The sequence below is a fragment of the Trachypithecus francoisi genome, unplaced genomic scaffold (genome assembly GCF_009764315.1).
Source record: "Trachypithecus francoisi isolate TF-2019V2 unplaced genomic scaffold, Tfra_2.0 Lachesis_group0, whole genome shotgun sequence".
Lineage (NCBI taxonomy): Eukaryota > Metazoa > Chordata > Mammalia > Primates > Cercopithecidae > Trachypithecus > Trachypithecus francoisi.
In genome coordinates, this window is record NW_022681453.1 from 52,756,010 (window position 1) to 52,771,681 (window position 15,672).

A 15,672-nucleotide genomic window follows, 5' to 3' on the forward strand; every position below is an offset into this window, starting at 1 on the left:
CTTAGCCATTCCCCTCAAAGATCTTAAATACAAGTTGAGTATCCCTTATCTAAAATGCTTGGGACCAGAAGTGTTTCAGATTATGCATTTTGGAATATTTGCATCATACTTAACCAGTTAAGCATCCCTAATCCAAAAAATCTGAAATCCAAAATGCTCCAGTGAGGGTTTGAGTGTCATGTCAGCACTCAAAAAGTTTCCAATTTCAGAGCATTTCCGATTTCAGATTTTCAAATTAAGGATACACAATCTATTGTATATCTCTAATTTGAAACTAGGGATAATTAGAACCTATCTTTCTATTACATTAGAACACGAAAAGTATTGTTGGTCTTTGTTTGCTTATAATTCCATAGAATTGCTCTGTTTTAGTCCCTTTCAATTTTGGACTCTCAGCTTTGATAGTTAAATGAAAGCCTTGCATTTGCTGTGACATTGACACTGATGAGCTCCAATGTGATTCTTTTTTTTTTTTTTTGAGACGGAGTCTCGCTCTGTCACCCAGGCTGGAGTGCAGTGGCCGGATCTCAGCTCACTGCAAGCTCCGCCTCCCGGGTTTACACCATTCTCCTGCCTCAGCCTCCCAAGTAGTTGGGACTACAGGCACTCGCCACCTCGCCCAGCTAGTTAAAACCCATTAAGACGCAGAGAAAAAAACTCCTTTAGAATACTTTGGTATCCGATTTTGAAAACCTGGCCATAGATTTTATTAAAAGCTAAGGTCCCAATAATTCTAGCTCCGAGAATATAATCTAAGGCAGTAATCATATAGATGGAAAAAACTATATGCACCATGATGCCTTCTAAATTATTTGTAATTGGAAAAAACTGGAAGTAACCTAAATGTCCAAGAGTAGAATGTCTGTGCAAAATGGCACAAGATCCGGATGGATTGTTATACAATCATTAAATAGAACTGATTATGCACTGTGGAATCTATCTGTGACAAATTAAAGTACTGTGTGTGTGGTGTGTGTGTGTGTGTGTGTGTGTGTGTGTATGTGTGTGTTTATGGAGGTGATCCTGGATAGGTGATAGGAAATTCTGACTTGTCCAGCTTCTCTTGATACTATTGGGAAGTTGGCAGACACACAGGCACTTACTAGCATGAGCTGACTTCCATAATTTTATGCTAATATTTTGTATTTTAGAACCAAAGGAGTCAGAAGATGCACACATCAGTTCCTGGGTGTCCATTCGTGCTGCCAGAAGAAAATACCACAGACTGGGTAATTTATAGACAATATAAATTTATTTCTCGCAGGTATGGAGGCTGGGAAGTCCAAGATCAAGGCACTGGCAGATTCCAGATTCAGCGTCTGAAGACTGCTCTCTACTTCCAAGATGGTGCGTTGTTGCTGAGTCCTCCAGAGGGAACGAAGACTGTGTCCTCATGTGGCGGAAGGGATGGAAGGAAACAAAACCACTCCCTCAACCCCTTTTAGAAGGACTGTGACCCCATCTATAAGGGCTCTGCCCTCACAACTTAATCACGTCCTAAAGTTCCCACCTCTTCTTAAGTTTCAACACATGAATTTTGGGGGAGACAAGGATAAGGAAAGAACATGGTGATTAACACTGTCCCCCTAGACTGATTTTCAAGCTTTCGATGGCAAGAGTTTATAGGCAAAAACAAAATCCCTCCACTGCATGTTTGATAGTGCCATGAACCTCTCTTTTGTTGCACTCATCACAGTTGTACATTAATCTATATAATTACTTAATGCTCATCTTCCCTTCTGGTCTACAAGCTCCATCAGGGCAGGACCTGTCTTTGTTTTTGCATATTACTTGACATATAGTCCTAATAGTTGAAGGAAGGAAGGAGAGGAAGAGAAGAAAGGAAAGAAAGGTAAGGGGAAAGAAGAAAAAAAAAGGGTGGGAGGAGAGAAAGAAGAAAGAGTGAAAGGGGAAGAGAGAAGAAGCAAATTTTTGCACAGGACGCTGTGGTCCGGGTGACAGTAAGTACACTAGCAAACCGGGAAAGCACACTCCCATTTCCACTTGGAACAAGGTGGAGCAAGGCCAAGAGACTGAAATGGACAGGAAGGCAGGGCTGCCCTAGCACATGCTAGGGCTGTATCAGGGATGGTGTCCTAGGCAAGGTAGGACTTTCTAGCAGGACCAGCCGCAGTGCACATGACAGAGCAGCAGTGAGGAGGGCAGATGCTGGTAGAAGTCTGTCAGGGGAGCAGCAACATATGCAAGCATGGACTTGTGTCTGTATTCTGAATATCTGAACCTGGGGATACCCAGAAATACACAGAAGGAATGGAGAAATGCCCCCTTTAAGGTCTCAGTGCAGGTAGGTCAGTATCATGGGTGTTAATATAAATACTTGTTTACAGCCTCAGATAGTTGTTCTTAAGGATGTCTAAAAAACAGACTGAAAACCAAAAAAAAATTATTGAAATGGTAAAAAAAGTAATGGTTGTGGTTTTCCTTCTTATGTTCATACTTTTATAATATGTACATAACAGATAGAAGTGTTTCTCATTTGAATCACTGCTACTTTCTTTTATCGGATGCGAAGAAGTTTGAAATTCACTGTTTCTGTTTTTTTTTTTTTCCTCAGTTCTAGCCTTCTCTATTTTGTCTATCCCTGTTGACATATCAGTCTTTACCATACGATTTTGTTTTTAAAGGCACACCTCCCTATATTATATACATGGTCTTACATGTATGAATTCTTTCATTAGGTCGAAAAAAAGACAAGTATAGAGTATGAAAGGGTGGCTTGGCATACTAGGCCATCTAAAATGCATCCAGCAGCTCACCTGCACCCCTACAAACCATAAGCATCACTGCCATTCTGAGCTGACGTTGATGGGAGATGTTATAACTTTGAGGGGAGTGAGGAGGTAGAAAGAGTTAATAACCAGTGAATTACTGTAAGTTTGGTGAGAACTGTATTTTCACAAAAGGTGAATTTTAGAACCAGAAGTTTATCAGTTTCAATTCTGGATCTACCACTTACTCTAAGTTCCTTAATATTTGTCAGATGGATATAAACATATATTTCTTTCAATGTATGAATATTAAACACATGCTAAGTGCTAACAGATAGTGCTCAACAAAAGCTCTTTAGACCTTATTTTTCAGGTAGACTTGGGAGTTCCTTTACATTACAGGTTTCTCAATCTTGGCACAACTGACATTTTAGACTGGATAATTCTTTACTGTGGAGTGTTTTGGGCTAAAGTGTGCCCCCCAACCCCTGCCACTAAATATGTTGGAAGTCTTAACTGTCAGTATCTCAGAGTGTGACGGTATTTAGAGATAGGGTCCTCTATCTAAAAAAGAGGTAACTAAAGTAAAATGAGGCCATATGCATGGGCCCTGATCCAATGACTGCTGTCCCTATAAGAAATCAGGACACCAGTCCTGCACAGTCATGTGCACACAGAGAAAAGACCATGCAAGGACACCGGGAGAAGGCCACTGTCTGGAAGCCAAGGAGAGAGGCCGAAGAAGAAACCCTACTGATCTTGGACTTCCAGCCTCCAGAATTGTTGTTTAAGCTTCCCAGTCTGTAGTATTGTGTGATGGCAGCCCTGGCAAGCTAACACGTGAGGGTTGGATGTTCAGCACCATCCCTGGCCTCCACCCACTGATACTGGTAGTACCCCTCACCACCCTCCACCTCCAAAAGTGTCTCCACACATTGCCAGCTGTCTCCTGGGGGGCAAAATCTTTCTGCCCACCCCACTGGGAACCACTGTTCTAGCTGATCTTTGGCCACCTTTGTATTCCCAGTGTCAGCACAGTGACAGATATATAACTAAGAAGATAACTAAATATTTGCTGAATGAACTCATGTGCCTGCTTTCCCAGTCTTGGATCTCACCACTCCCTCACAAACTCCTTTTGCTGCAATTAAAGTAGTAATTACTTCCAGTTTAATGTACAGACTGTGTAATTTGTCATGAAACAAGCAGTTTTAATTTTGACATAATTTCTGACAACTCAGTGACATAAATATATTCACGTGAGCCCCTATTTTGTTTGACATGCTCACTTACCTCACATCAGTTCTGCTGATGGATTTGGTAAGTGGTGCTTTTAGTTTCCTTAATGCACCATGAAGGATTTCAAGCAAATGAAATTATTATGACAAATTTTTCTATAGTCATTTCTAACACAAGGAACTCATAAAGAAATCAAATGTCTGGACTTCACTGTGAAAACACTAAACTCTCAGCCATAATGAGACTCCGCACATTATCAGAAACCCCAAAGCACATCAAAAAGCCAAGGTCAACGGAGACAGTCTTTGGAAAGGGGAGGTCATAAATGTTGAACCCGGCAAATCATAAATTTCTTGTCTTAACATTGCTGCATTTGCTGTCATCTCATTTGAAAGATGTGTTTGGGTTGGGGGGTGGCAGAGGGGTGGGAGTTGGGGAATGCTGGCTCTGAAATGCCAGAGAGGCATTATGAACTCCGGAAGCATCTGGCTACTGGTAGACATTTTACACACAGATAGCAATTTCTGACCAATCCATTTCAATGATTTCTAACCCATATTCAGCTATCCAGAGGATCCTGTTTTAAGAATACTATTGTAAACTGATACACTCTATTCATTTACAAAATTCATTCATTGTATTTTTTTTTGTTTAATAGCTTGGATTCAGTGTTACAGATTTGATTGACCCAAGTGAAAAAATACACTAATCATTTTTAAGTGCTATTTCAGAAGAATATGTGCAATGTTTCTAAGTTATTGTGACTTTCTGACTGTTGTGGCTTTAAATTATAATACTAATATCTTACTCTGAGAAATGTGTAAGACACAGGTCTAACAAACAACTACATTAACCTCGGGCAACAACTATCATGGAGCTGCTGTAATACAGGCATGGTGGCGACCTGCATTGGTACTTACACACACCAAGGATGTGAACTGACATCTTGCCTTTCCAAAATCATAAACATTTAACTCAACTGTTTCTTGTAATAAAGAGGTTGAAAGAATCCTTTTGTGAGGTTAGATTCTCCATGGAAGAGAAGGAGAATGGCCTAAGAACATTCTGAAATTTAGATATCAAACCAAACCATACCAAACCAAACCAAATCCCTCTGCCAAAGTGCCAAACAGTCTGCCTACTCTGCAAAGCTGGTGCCTGTGCAAAACGTATTTTTAGTATTTTTAGATAGAGATGTTTTAGAGGAAGGAGGCAACTGACCAAGTAAGGATATTTTGTAATATTTTTCCCCTCTGGAAAAGCAGAAAAGAATGAACATCAGCTAACCAAAATATTTAGAATTTAGCATCTTTCCTTGGGCATTTATAAACAGGAAATCTGTCTGTGGCAACCAAAAGTCCCTTATTCTAATCACTGCATTTGAAAAGTCAGCAAAAGCCCACACTAATTCCTATTACGCTTGTTTCTTGGTTCAATCTCAGCACTTTCAGCAGCTCTTGTGCGGCGATTCTGTCTTGGACTTATTTCTGTGTCTTGAAGATCGTTTCTGAAGATAGAAAAAAGAAATGGCATCTTAGAAAGTAATGATTATTATTCTACAGCAGTTTCTAGTTTACAAGTGTTTCCACACGTATTATTTCATTAAAACCTCAAAATAACCCTCTATTCTGTGAATTCATAATTGTTATTATTAGCATTTCCACTTTATGAATTAGTGAATTAGCAAGGATTACAGATAGTCCCTTTTGCTGAATTAAAATTTAGGAGTTTTATGCTTCTGTTTAGCATGTAGAGGACTGGAAAAAAAAAGGCAAACAAAAAGCTGCTCCCATCCCAACAAGAAAAAGCCAGGCAGTCTAACAAAATCTTTACTCTTCTTGATCCTTCAGAGACCTGAGGTTGTAAAGGAACTAAGAAAGCAAAATTCCAAAGAAAAATATGCCCCTCCAAAGATGGGCCACACGTCTCTCACTTTTGGCAGAGTGTTGGAGAACGAGGTGGCTACCATACAAACAGGGAAGAAGAATCAGCTAAGATTTTCCTAATTTCTTAAGTACAGGCTAGTACTGCGGGCCACTGACACAAGGAGTGTCTGCACACACTTGCCAGCTCTTTTCCACGAGCCTCCGTCAGGTGCTCACAAGAAGACTGGGGGCAGGGAAAGAGAATGGAGAGGAGCCACTTCAGTGGCTACTGGGGACAAGAAGAAGTCCTGCCTGCTTTCTTGAATGCTTCTCTCCCATGAAGCATAAGCTTTTCAATTGCTGAGGGAAACATAGGAAACTCACCCTGGGGCTCTGGCAAAGACCCATGGCCTCTGGGGAAGGAACAGAGGTGAAATCAGTCTGCCTCAAGGGGAGGCATATGACCTCATTTGCAGGAACGCAGGCAAAGATTCACTGTGCCAGGGGAAATGTAGAAACTAAAACCTCTACCTTACAGGAGGGGCAGAAAATCATCTCCAGTGATGACCTTACACTGACATCAAGCAGAGGTTTGGTCAAGGTAGCCTGATACCATGGGAGGAGGCAGAAGTGCTGAGAAAGGCCCATCCCTAAGCACACAGGGCCTACCTAAGACTCAGGCTGGACTGAGATAACAGTGAACCCTGGCTGTTTCCCACCATGCGCCTAGCACCAAGCAATAAGCAGGAGCAGGAAATGGTTGAGGGAGAGATACGAACATGGTGAAGATACGTCCCTATGGGGTGCAGACAAGTAAGCATGACTGAAAGGAAAATGGGAGTAAAATCAGTGAGACAAACCCTCTGGCAATCCAGCCCCAACACTAAACAGAAGTCAAAGCAGCCATCTGCTAGAGTACCTTGAAGTGGATGCACTGAAGGTCACATTAGTCACTAGGAAACTCCAATCCAGGTCAACTCTGAATTACCTGGCTCAACTCCCAACACTAATGACCCAATAGAAGGAAGCCCATTTCTAGGCACAAACACTGTTGACCTCAGTCCCTATGGTCCTTCACTGTATGGCCAGCATTCAAAAAGTATGATACACAATAATGCAAGGGAAAAAACCCATTTTGAGATGGAAATTCCTTCAATAGGCTTTAAGTGTAATACATAAAGTTGATAAAAAGACTTAGTGAACTTGAAGATATGTCAATAAAAACCATCCAGATTAAGATACAAAGAGAAAAAGGAGTGAGGGGGTGCATATAGAATAGAGCAGCCAGAACTGTGAGACAATAAAAATGGCATAATATGTGTATAACTGGAATGCCTGGAAGAAAGGAGAGAAAGAACTGTGGAAAATAAGTATGTAAATACACATGGCTGTGGATTTTCTAAAAATTTGAAACACATCAAATCAAGATCAAAGTTGGTCAAAGAACCCCAATCATGATAAATACCAAAAATAAACAACCAACAAATAAGATCTCTCCAGGATTTGTTGTTGTTGCTGTTTGCTATTATTGTTTAGTGACTTTTCTTTTTTTTTTTTTTTTTCTTTTTTTTTTTTTTTTTTGAGACGGAGTCTCCCTCTGTCGCCCAGGCTGGAGTGCAGTGGCCGGATCTCAGCTCACTGCAAGCTCCGCCTCCCGGGTTTACGCCATTCTCTCGCCTCAGCCTCCCGAGTAGCTGGGACTACAGGCGCCCGCCATCTCGCCCGGCTAATTTTTTGTATATTTTAGTAGAGACGGGGTTTCACCGTGTTAGCCAGGATGGTCTCGATCTCCTGACCTCGTGATCCGCCCGTCTCGGCCTCCCAAAGTGCTGGGATTACAGGCTTGAGCCACCGCGCCCGGCCTGTTTAGTGACTTTTCTAAACCAATCCTATAAATATGTATTCTTCATTGTGTATGGCAACTAAAAGTGTCTGCTTGATTAGCTTTGTAGTCCACTAATGATTGAACAGTTCCTTAGACCTCTGGAACCAGTATCATACAGAAACTCTTAGCAAAACCAGTCTTTGCTGAAGGGCTCTGTGTGCATGCTGGGGCATGCAATCAACATTCACTCAACATTCAGTGGACAACTCTGCCTTAGCCTCTACTTCCTGCTTGCACACAGCCTCATGGTTAACCAGGGGTGAAAGCTTAGTGCTTCCTTAGGTCTTTCCTAAGCATGCACAGAAGCTCTATGAATGAGTGACCCTCTAGATTCCCAGTAATATTTTACAGCTGTTCAAAACCCCCATGGAAATCTTACTCTTCAGCTTTTACTATTAGGCTTTTTGGTTAGCATATCGTTTGCCCCAATTGTTATGTACCACCTCAGACAGCTACAAAGCTAGTCAAACGTCTCTAACTGCATTCAACAAACACCCTTAAAGAAAAGGCTTTTTGAAGTGAGCAAGCTCCAAGTCAGGTAAAGTAAAGATAGTCTTGGCAAGTAAAGTCTTCCAGGGAACCATTAGATAGGCTAAGTAAAAATTCTCCAGGAATGTGGCTTTAAAGGGGCTCCAACCCCACTCTGCCTTCTCTGCAGGCTATCAGCCTCCTGCTCCTCACCATGATTGCAGACTCTTGGCTTCCAAGGCCACAGAGGAACTAGAGAGAGAAGGATGAGAACAAAGCCAGATGAATCACCACAAAACTCACTGTTCTCACTGAGATTCAGACACTTTTCTTGAATAAATGCCCCCTAAAGTGCTGCTGCCTTCGGTTAATGTTCAGAGTTTTCCAAAAAGTTGGATCTGACAATTTTTGCAGTTTTTTTATTGCATTTATGGAGCAGAGAATTTCCACCATTTTTGGTATCACTCTTATCATTTTTAGTTTTTTTCATGTTTTAGTTTATGTTCTTAAAAATCTCTCAACTTTTACCATGTCAAATTTTTTATCTTAATGTTTTATTATCATTTACTTGTTTGACTTCTGATTATTTTTAAGGCTTAAATTTTAGTGGAATGTTCCTCCTTACTTTTAACTTCTATTTTATTGCTCTTTATTCTCATACTTTGTTTTTAATAATCCTTTAACATTTTTCAGTAATATTTTCTTTCCATGTTTCCCCTCTTTGATTTGCCTTTATGATAGCTGGCAACAGACACAGCTACTGAGGTAGTGGAAGAAGTCATCTATACTTCCACTTCCTTAGGAGGGGAGTTCCTGGCAAGGAGTATTTCAGTGGTACTCCCAGAACAATTCTCTAAAACACCTCATCCCCTAAGATGCAAGAATCCTAATAGAATAACCCAAGCCATATTTTTTTCCATGCATATAACGCATTGACTTACTAGAATAACACTTACTAAGATCTCACAGGTGCAGCAGGTTTTTAAATTCTTGGTCTACAGCAGGTATTACTACTGAATTTCTTTTAGTAAAATCTGACAATAGCATGTTAGCCAGATGGGAGGATATTCCTGGGGAGGGCCACCGTGAGGCACCTACCGTTAAAGTACTGAATCTATCTACTGTTAAAGTACTGAATCTATTGAATGCAAAACCATGCCTTAGGAGATCCAGCCATTCATTATTAACCTGCTTCCAATATACATTATTTCCAGGATGACCTACTTTCCTTCTTGGTAGGTCCATAGAAAGAATCTCCTGGTGTGTGGCTCTCCTTGCCTCATGTTGATTATAGAGAGAGTGGTCAGATCAAGGACCACTGTAAACAGGCCTGAGTTTCCTTTTATTTGTTTTTTTAAACACGGGATTCACTGTTTTCCTGCTGGAAGTACTTTCAATTACAGTAATTGTATCATTTAACAAAATGACAGGCTCATAAGTACATGCAAACAACTTCTCATGGGTTTAAGATGAAATGTAGACTATTAATAGAGAAAATAATTCCTCCTTTTCCGATTTTGTAAGAGAAAGTTATTTTCTAAAATTTTCTTTTAAAGACACTATGAGATAGACACAAAGAGTTAGCAAGGTTTTTAAGTGGTGTTAGCTTAAAAACCAAATTTACAAATTTGGAAAGGAGCCTTTATTTCTTATAAACAATTACAGCCTGTAAGGTGACCACTCCGACAAGGCTGAGAAGTGTTAACTCCGGCAGAGCCCAAAAGACAGGTACTGTAAGGGAGAGGAAGAGGGAAAAGGGATTTATGGTGAATGTGTGGACCAAACATACATATTCAACAGGTTACAGGAGGAGCTATGATTATTCATAAAGGGGGGTTCTAATGCAAGTCCTAATGCATGCATGCATGTTACACACAACCCATGTTCATTCTGGGGTGGAGACTCAATATTTACATACATTACAATTAGGCCTTATATGTCAAAAGGTCTTTTTAGGACACAAAGGCACCCAACTGCTCAGCCACTATAAAACTGGCCAGAACCAGTCCATGATCAGTGGTCTCTTATCAGGAGAAAGTTACTGAAATCAGTCTCTTGTCAAACCAATGCTGTAGTTATAGCTTGTGGAACAGAGGGTCAGTTAGTCAGCTTCCGGCAGTAGATGTGCTACAATTGTTTTAATATTGTTTATCTCAAGGCCAGTGCTTGTTTAGCTGCTAGAGAAAAAGAAAAGCCTTGTAGCAATTAGAACATAATTACTCTTTAAGTGTGGGGTGATTTACTTAACCCTTGCCTCGCATGGCCTTAGGTCCTGTCTATAATTTGGTATTTTACTGCCACAAAAAAATACGTTCTGTCAGTCCTATGATCTCAATTCTAACATTAATGTTGGCCAGTTGTTATGTCTACACTGCAAAAGGGAGGAGGTATGATGAGGCATGTCTGACCTCCTGTGCTGTCATGGCCAGGGACTGTTTTTAAGGTTTCTATGGGTCCCCTTGGCCAACAGGGGAGTCTGTTCAGTCAGCTGATGGCTTAAAATTTTATTTTTACAGTGGCGATCCTTATTCATTCACAGGTTCTTGAAGCCAAGTAAGAACATAGAATCTACTAGTGAATATATTCAAATTCCATAAACACTGATTGACTGACTGACTGCCAGACACATTCATTCATTCACATATTTATTGGGTGCCTATGCTGGGCTGCCCAGACATAGTGCTAGGTGCTAGGGATTTAAAATCCAGTGTACTTACTCACTAGAAAGGGTGAGAGTGCTGCTGGAGTAAAATCAGGGGCTTCTGAACAGAGTATGAAGAAAGGAATGTCAACTGCTATCTAGATGAAGAAAGGGGAAAGGGCAATTTGGACAGAAGCAGCAGCGTGTGCAAAGGCCAGAGGCAAGGCGGCATAACTCATGAGGCAACTGCGAGTGGTTCAGCTTGGCAGCTTGGCTGAAGCCACAGTCGTGTCTCTAGGACCTGTGAGTATAATGAAACTTGTTTTCCTGAGCCTCTCTTGTGTCTCTTCTTGTGGCCACCCCTGACTGATCATCTCATAAAAGAATACAAAATGTAGATATAAGACCCCAAGACCAGTTTGTAGAGAATAAGTTTCCTGCTGCTTACGAAAACACTGCTTTATATGGAGCCATGTGTTGCTAACGAAACCTCTAAATCATTTGTGGAATTAAGAGAATGTGTTGGAACTGATATGGTATGTTCCAGGACTAATATCTCAAATATGCCACTTGTGGTACTACAAAAAAAATGCCTATAAGCTTAAGATGGGTATTTGTAGAACTGCAACATTTTGTTGAAAAGTAAAGCTCTGGAGGCTTTTCCTGATTCTGCTTTTAAAACTACATCACAGCATAAGTTCTTCCTTAGAAGGAACTGAGGCTGTTTATTCTATATTTTGCTGAAATCAGGAGGCCTGGATTCTGATCCTGGTGGTATCACTAACCAGTCCTCGGACCTTGACCAAGGGTCAGTTTACCTCTCTGGAGCCCAGCTTCCTTCTCTATAAAACAAATGGGTGGGGCTAGACGAGCTGTTGTATCTTTCCTCTTTAAAAAGTGAAATGATGGGATTTGTTTTCTAAGTGCTTTCTGGTAGTAATGACTTTAAGAAATTATCATTATCGCCGGGCGCGGTGGCTCAAGCCTGTAATCCCAGCACTTTGGGAGGCCGAGACAGGCAGATCACGAGGTCAGGAGATCGAGACCATCCTGGCTAACATGGTGAAACCCCGTCTCTACTAAAAATACAAAAAAAAACCTAGCCGGGCGAGGTGGTGGGCGCCTGTAGTCCCAGCTACTCCGGAGGCTGAGGCAGGAGAATGGGGTAAAACCCGGGAGGCGGAGCTTGTAGTGAGCTGAGATCCGGCCACTGCACTCCATGCACTGCAGCCCGGGCGACAGAGCAAGACTCCGTCTCAAAAAAAAAAAAGAAATTATCATTATCAAGAACAGGCTTGGGCTCAGGAACTCTGGGCTCATCATAGTCACTAGTGTCAGGGTTAGTTCAGCATGAAGAGGTACAAGAGGAAAGTAATTAGCTAAGGAGTTGCCTCCTCTCCCAGAACTCAAAGTTAAATAATGCTTAGGTGAGAGACAGTAATGCAGCCAAAATCTCAAACTTACATAAAATGCTACTGCTTGAACCACCACATATTTCATAATAAACCCATGTGTCCCCTGGATACACCATACTTTTCCACTCTCCCAGTGATTCAGCTACGAAACGACAAAATGTCAACTGCACAGCAAACCTCTCCTCCTCTGGAAAGATAGTAGAGTTTAATGGTTGAGGACGCTGACTTTTGACAATTAGGTTAGAATCTCATCTCCATCACTTATTACTTATTGCTATATGACCTTGGGCTGGAGACTTACCCCTTTTAGCCTCAGTTTCCTCACTGTAAAACAGGGATAACAGTATATAATAGTGCTATATTTAAATGAGATCACACATGTATTTACTATGAGTTAGGTTCATGCTGACATTGGGGTTAAAATGCCTAACTTATAGACCAGTAGGAGTGATGAGCAAACAATCATACAAATGTGCTGGAAAGAGATGGACACAGTGCCGTAAGCGCCTACAGTAGGAGGACTGGATCTAGGAAGAACCTGAGCTGGTGAGTAGGGGTGTAAACTAGACGAAAAAATAAAGAACACTCTGGGTAGAGGGACAAGTTCAAAGGCTCTGTGGTGGGAGAGAGCTTTTCATGCAGGAGGACCTAAGACGTCTATATGATGAAGCAGAGAGAATATGAATATGAAGTAAATAATAAGAGATGAGTCTGGAGAAAGAGATCCAATCATTTAGCACTTTTTAGGCATATTAAAGAGTCCCTTCTTGAACCTAAAACAAACAAGAGGCCATTCAAGACTTTTAGAGCAGAGGGATGAGTAACAGTGATCAGATTTGCACTTTGAAAAGATGGCTCTAGCTGCATTGTGGCAATTACATAAGATTATAATACCATGTTTTTACTGGACCTTTTCTAGGTTTAGATACACTAACAGGTACCATTGCATTACAAATGCCTAACTATAACACGCTGTACAGGTTTGTAGCCTAGGAGCAATATGCTGTATACCCTAGAGCCCAGCTGTATGGTGGGCTCTACCATCTAGGTAAGTATACTCTGATGTTCCCACAACAATGAAATCACATTTCTCAGGATGTATCCCCATTGTTAAGTGACACATGAGTGTATTAATTGCCCATAGGAACAATTTATCCATACAGAAATAACATCTGATACATAACTGCAGTTATATAGGATTCCATTTCTTAGCAGAAATATATAGAAACAAGTAGTAAACCGAAAATCTTTATCTTGCACGTGGATTACTACTCCTTCAAACCAGAAAGCACAAATATCATTTTGTTTGAAAATCAGCTGCATAGAAGCATAATTTCTCAGGTCAAAGTGCACGTTTATTTCATGATTATGAGAACTCACTTATGTGATGCTTCCCAGGCTTCCTCTTCTTCTAAAAGATCTCTTATGATGTCTGAACTGGAACTAAAAGGATATGTACATCAGTATTGACAGACAATAAGAAGACTGTATTATCCCATTTATATAAAATTTTAGAAAAAACAAATGAGTCTATACTGAAAGAAAGCAAACAAATGGTTACCAGTGAGAGAAAGGAGGGAGAGTGGGGGTGGGCAAGGAAAGAGAGAGCCAAATGTAGTTTCCATTAGGAGAGGGGGAGCAAAGGCCAAAAGCACTGAAGAACACTGAGGCACATTTTACCAACTTTAGTATTTTCCACTAGCCAGGGAGGCTGAGATTCCCTGCCACCCCTACTTCAACAGAAGTTGTTCTAAATCCTTCTATTTACAAGACCCCAGCTCCTGCTACTCCTTACCTCAGAGAGAACTACTCCAATTTTAAACAAAGCTGAAGCTGTTTTAACCCAACCTTTTCATACCCTTCTCTCTACTGCAGTGTCATCCATTCTTCTTTACCTGATGTGCTTAAGGTACGGTTTCTCAAGCTTTTAAAACTATCATCTTCCTAAGGAGTCTTTTTACACATTTCCCCCTAACCCCATGACATTTTAGTACCACAAATATGATGTCTATTTGTTCATGTGTTCTGTGTGTATGTGTATGTGTATATGTATGTGTATGTATAAAGCACGGATATGTGTGTGTGTGTGTATATATATCTGTGTTTTATGCATATACAGAGTAACCTTTTTACCCACTCCCTACCCCCATGAAAAACAAAATTCCACCCTTTGGGGGTGATACTGCTCCTACTGAAAACCCATGAGTTAGGGAAATGGGAGCAGGGGAGGATCATGTAGTTCTGGGGCCTTGCAGGGGTCACACAGCTGGAGAAAGAGTAAAGTCAGCTTCTTGCCAACACCGCCCCGGCCCCCCACCCCATGCTCCACAACACACACAATGCTTTTTAAACAGGAAGGTTATGAAGCATCTCTACTAGTCCAGCTAAGAAAGGAGGATGGCCAAGTCTGTCAACTAACGTCACTTAGGTATAGCAGTCAGTGTTACTAAAATTATCACTCTCAGATCTTTAAGGCATATTAAAATGACTAAGACTTCAAAAATATTAATTGCTTTTATCCACAGGGAAGCGATCTGAGTCTGTGATCAATTTACCTAGGGGTTTTCAAATCATCAGCACAAATCACTGATTTGTTAAAGTAAAATATTTGCACTATACTAATGACATAAACCTATGAGGTTTTTGTTATGCTACCGCAGTGAAAACAGATGGTAGAGGTGGTTTACAAAAAACACATCTCAGAAGTTGCCTGCAATCTCCTCTTCCTCTGCGACTTCAATGTCACTGCCCAGCCAGGCTCACAGCTCCCTGGTGTCTTCAATTCCCATTACCTTTCCTTCTACCCCACCTCAGGCACTCACCTGAATGACAACCAGATCACTAAATGGACTGATACAAAATCTGGGAGGTTCAGAATTTTATCTAAAATGAAGTTTCAGGATTATCTGCTATATCTGCTGTTTCAATTCTAGTCACCACTAAAAAATAGAGTTGATGCTAATACAATTAAAATACCAGACAGAACTACTCATTCCTTTTTAAAGTAATGTACTTATTACTAAATCTGCTCAAAAACCACATTCCTAAAATTAAACATAGTTTCACAAATAGGATTTTACAAAAAGACACTTAGGTATAGCAGTCAGTGTTACTAAAATTATCACTCTCAGATCGCTTCCCTGTGGATAAAAGCAATTAATATTTTTGAAGTCTTAGTCATTTTAATATGCCTTAAAGATCAAAAATTCCTTTAATATTCTTTCAAGACATCTAAAAAATCCTCCAAAGGAGAAAATTAATTACTCATTCTGATATTTCTGGGGTCAGAGCACATACAAGCCTACACAACTACAGCTTTGAAGTCTAGAACAAGGAACTTTTTCAGAGTAGACTTCAGCTTGTCTACTATTTGGTCTTGAAACATTCTGGAAGGCCGTGCTTCCAGAAGCTGGATGAACATAAGGTTTGG

General features: G+C 40.7%; 1 protein-coding gene across 1 annotated transcript in view; it reads right to left on the reverse strand.

The window, feature by feature from the left end:
- Positions 1 to 3,876: 3,876 nt before the first annotated feature.
- The window catches only part of RAD18 (RAD18 E3 ubiquitin protein ligase), a 77,358-nt gene continuing 65,562 nt past the window's right edge, over positions 3,877 to 15,672 (reverse strand). Inside the window, exons 12-13 of the mRNA XM_033210530.1 lie at positions 13,623 to 13,685; positions 3,877 to 5,475 (exon numbers count right to left, since the gene is read on the reverse strand). Coding sequence (XP_033066421.1) covers positions 5,373 to 5,475; positions 13,623 to 13,685 — 166 coding nt within the window. The 3' untranslated portion in view covers positions 3,877 to 5,372. The remainder of the gene's footprint in view (positions 5,476 to 13,622; positions 13,686 to 15,672) is intronic.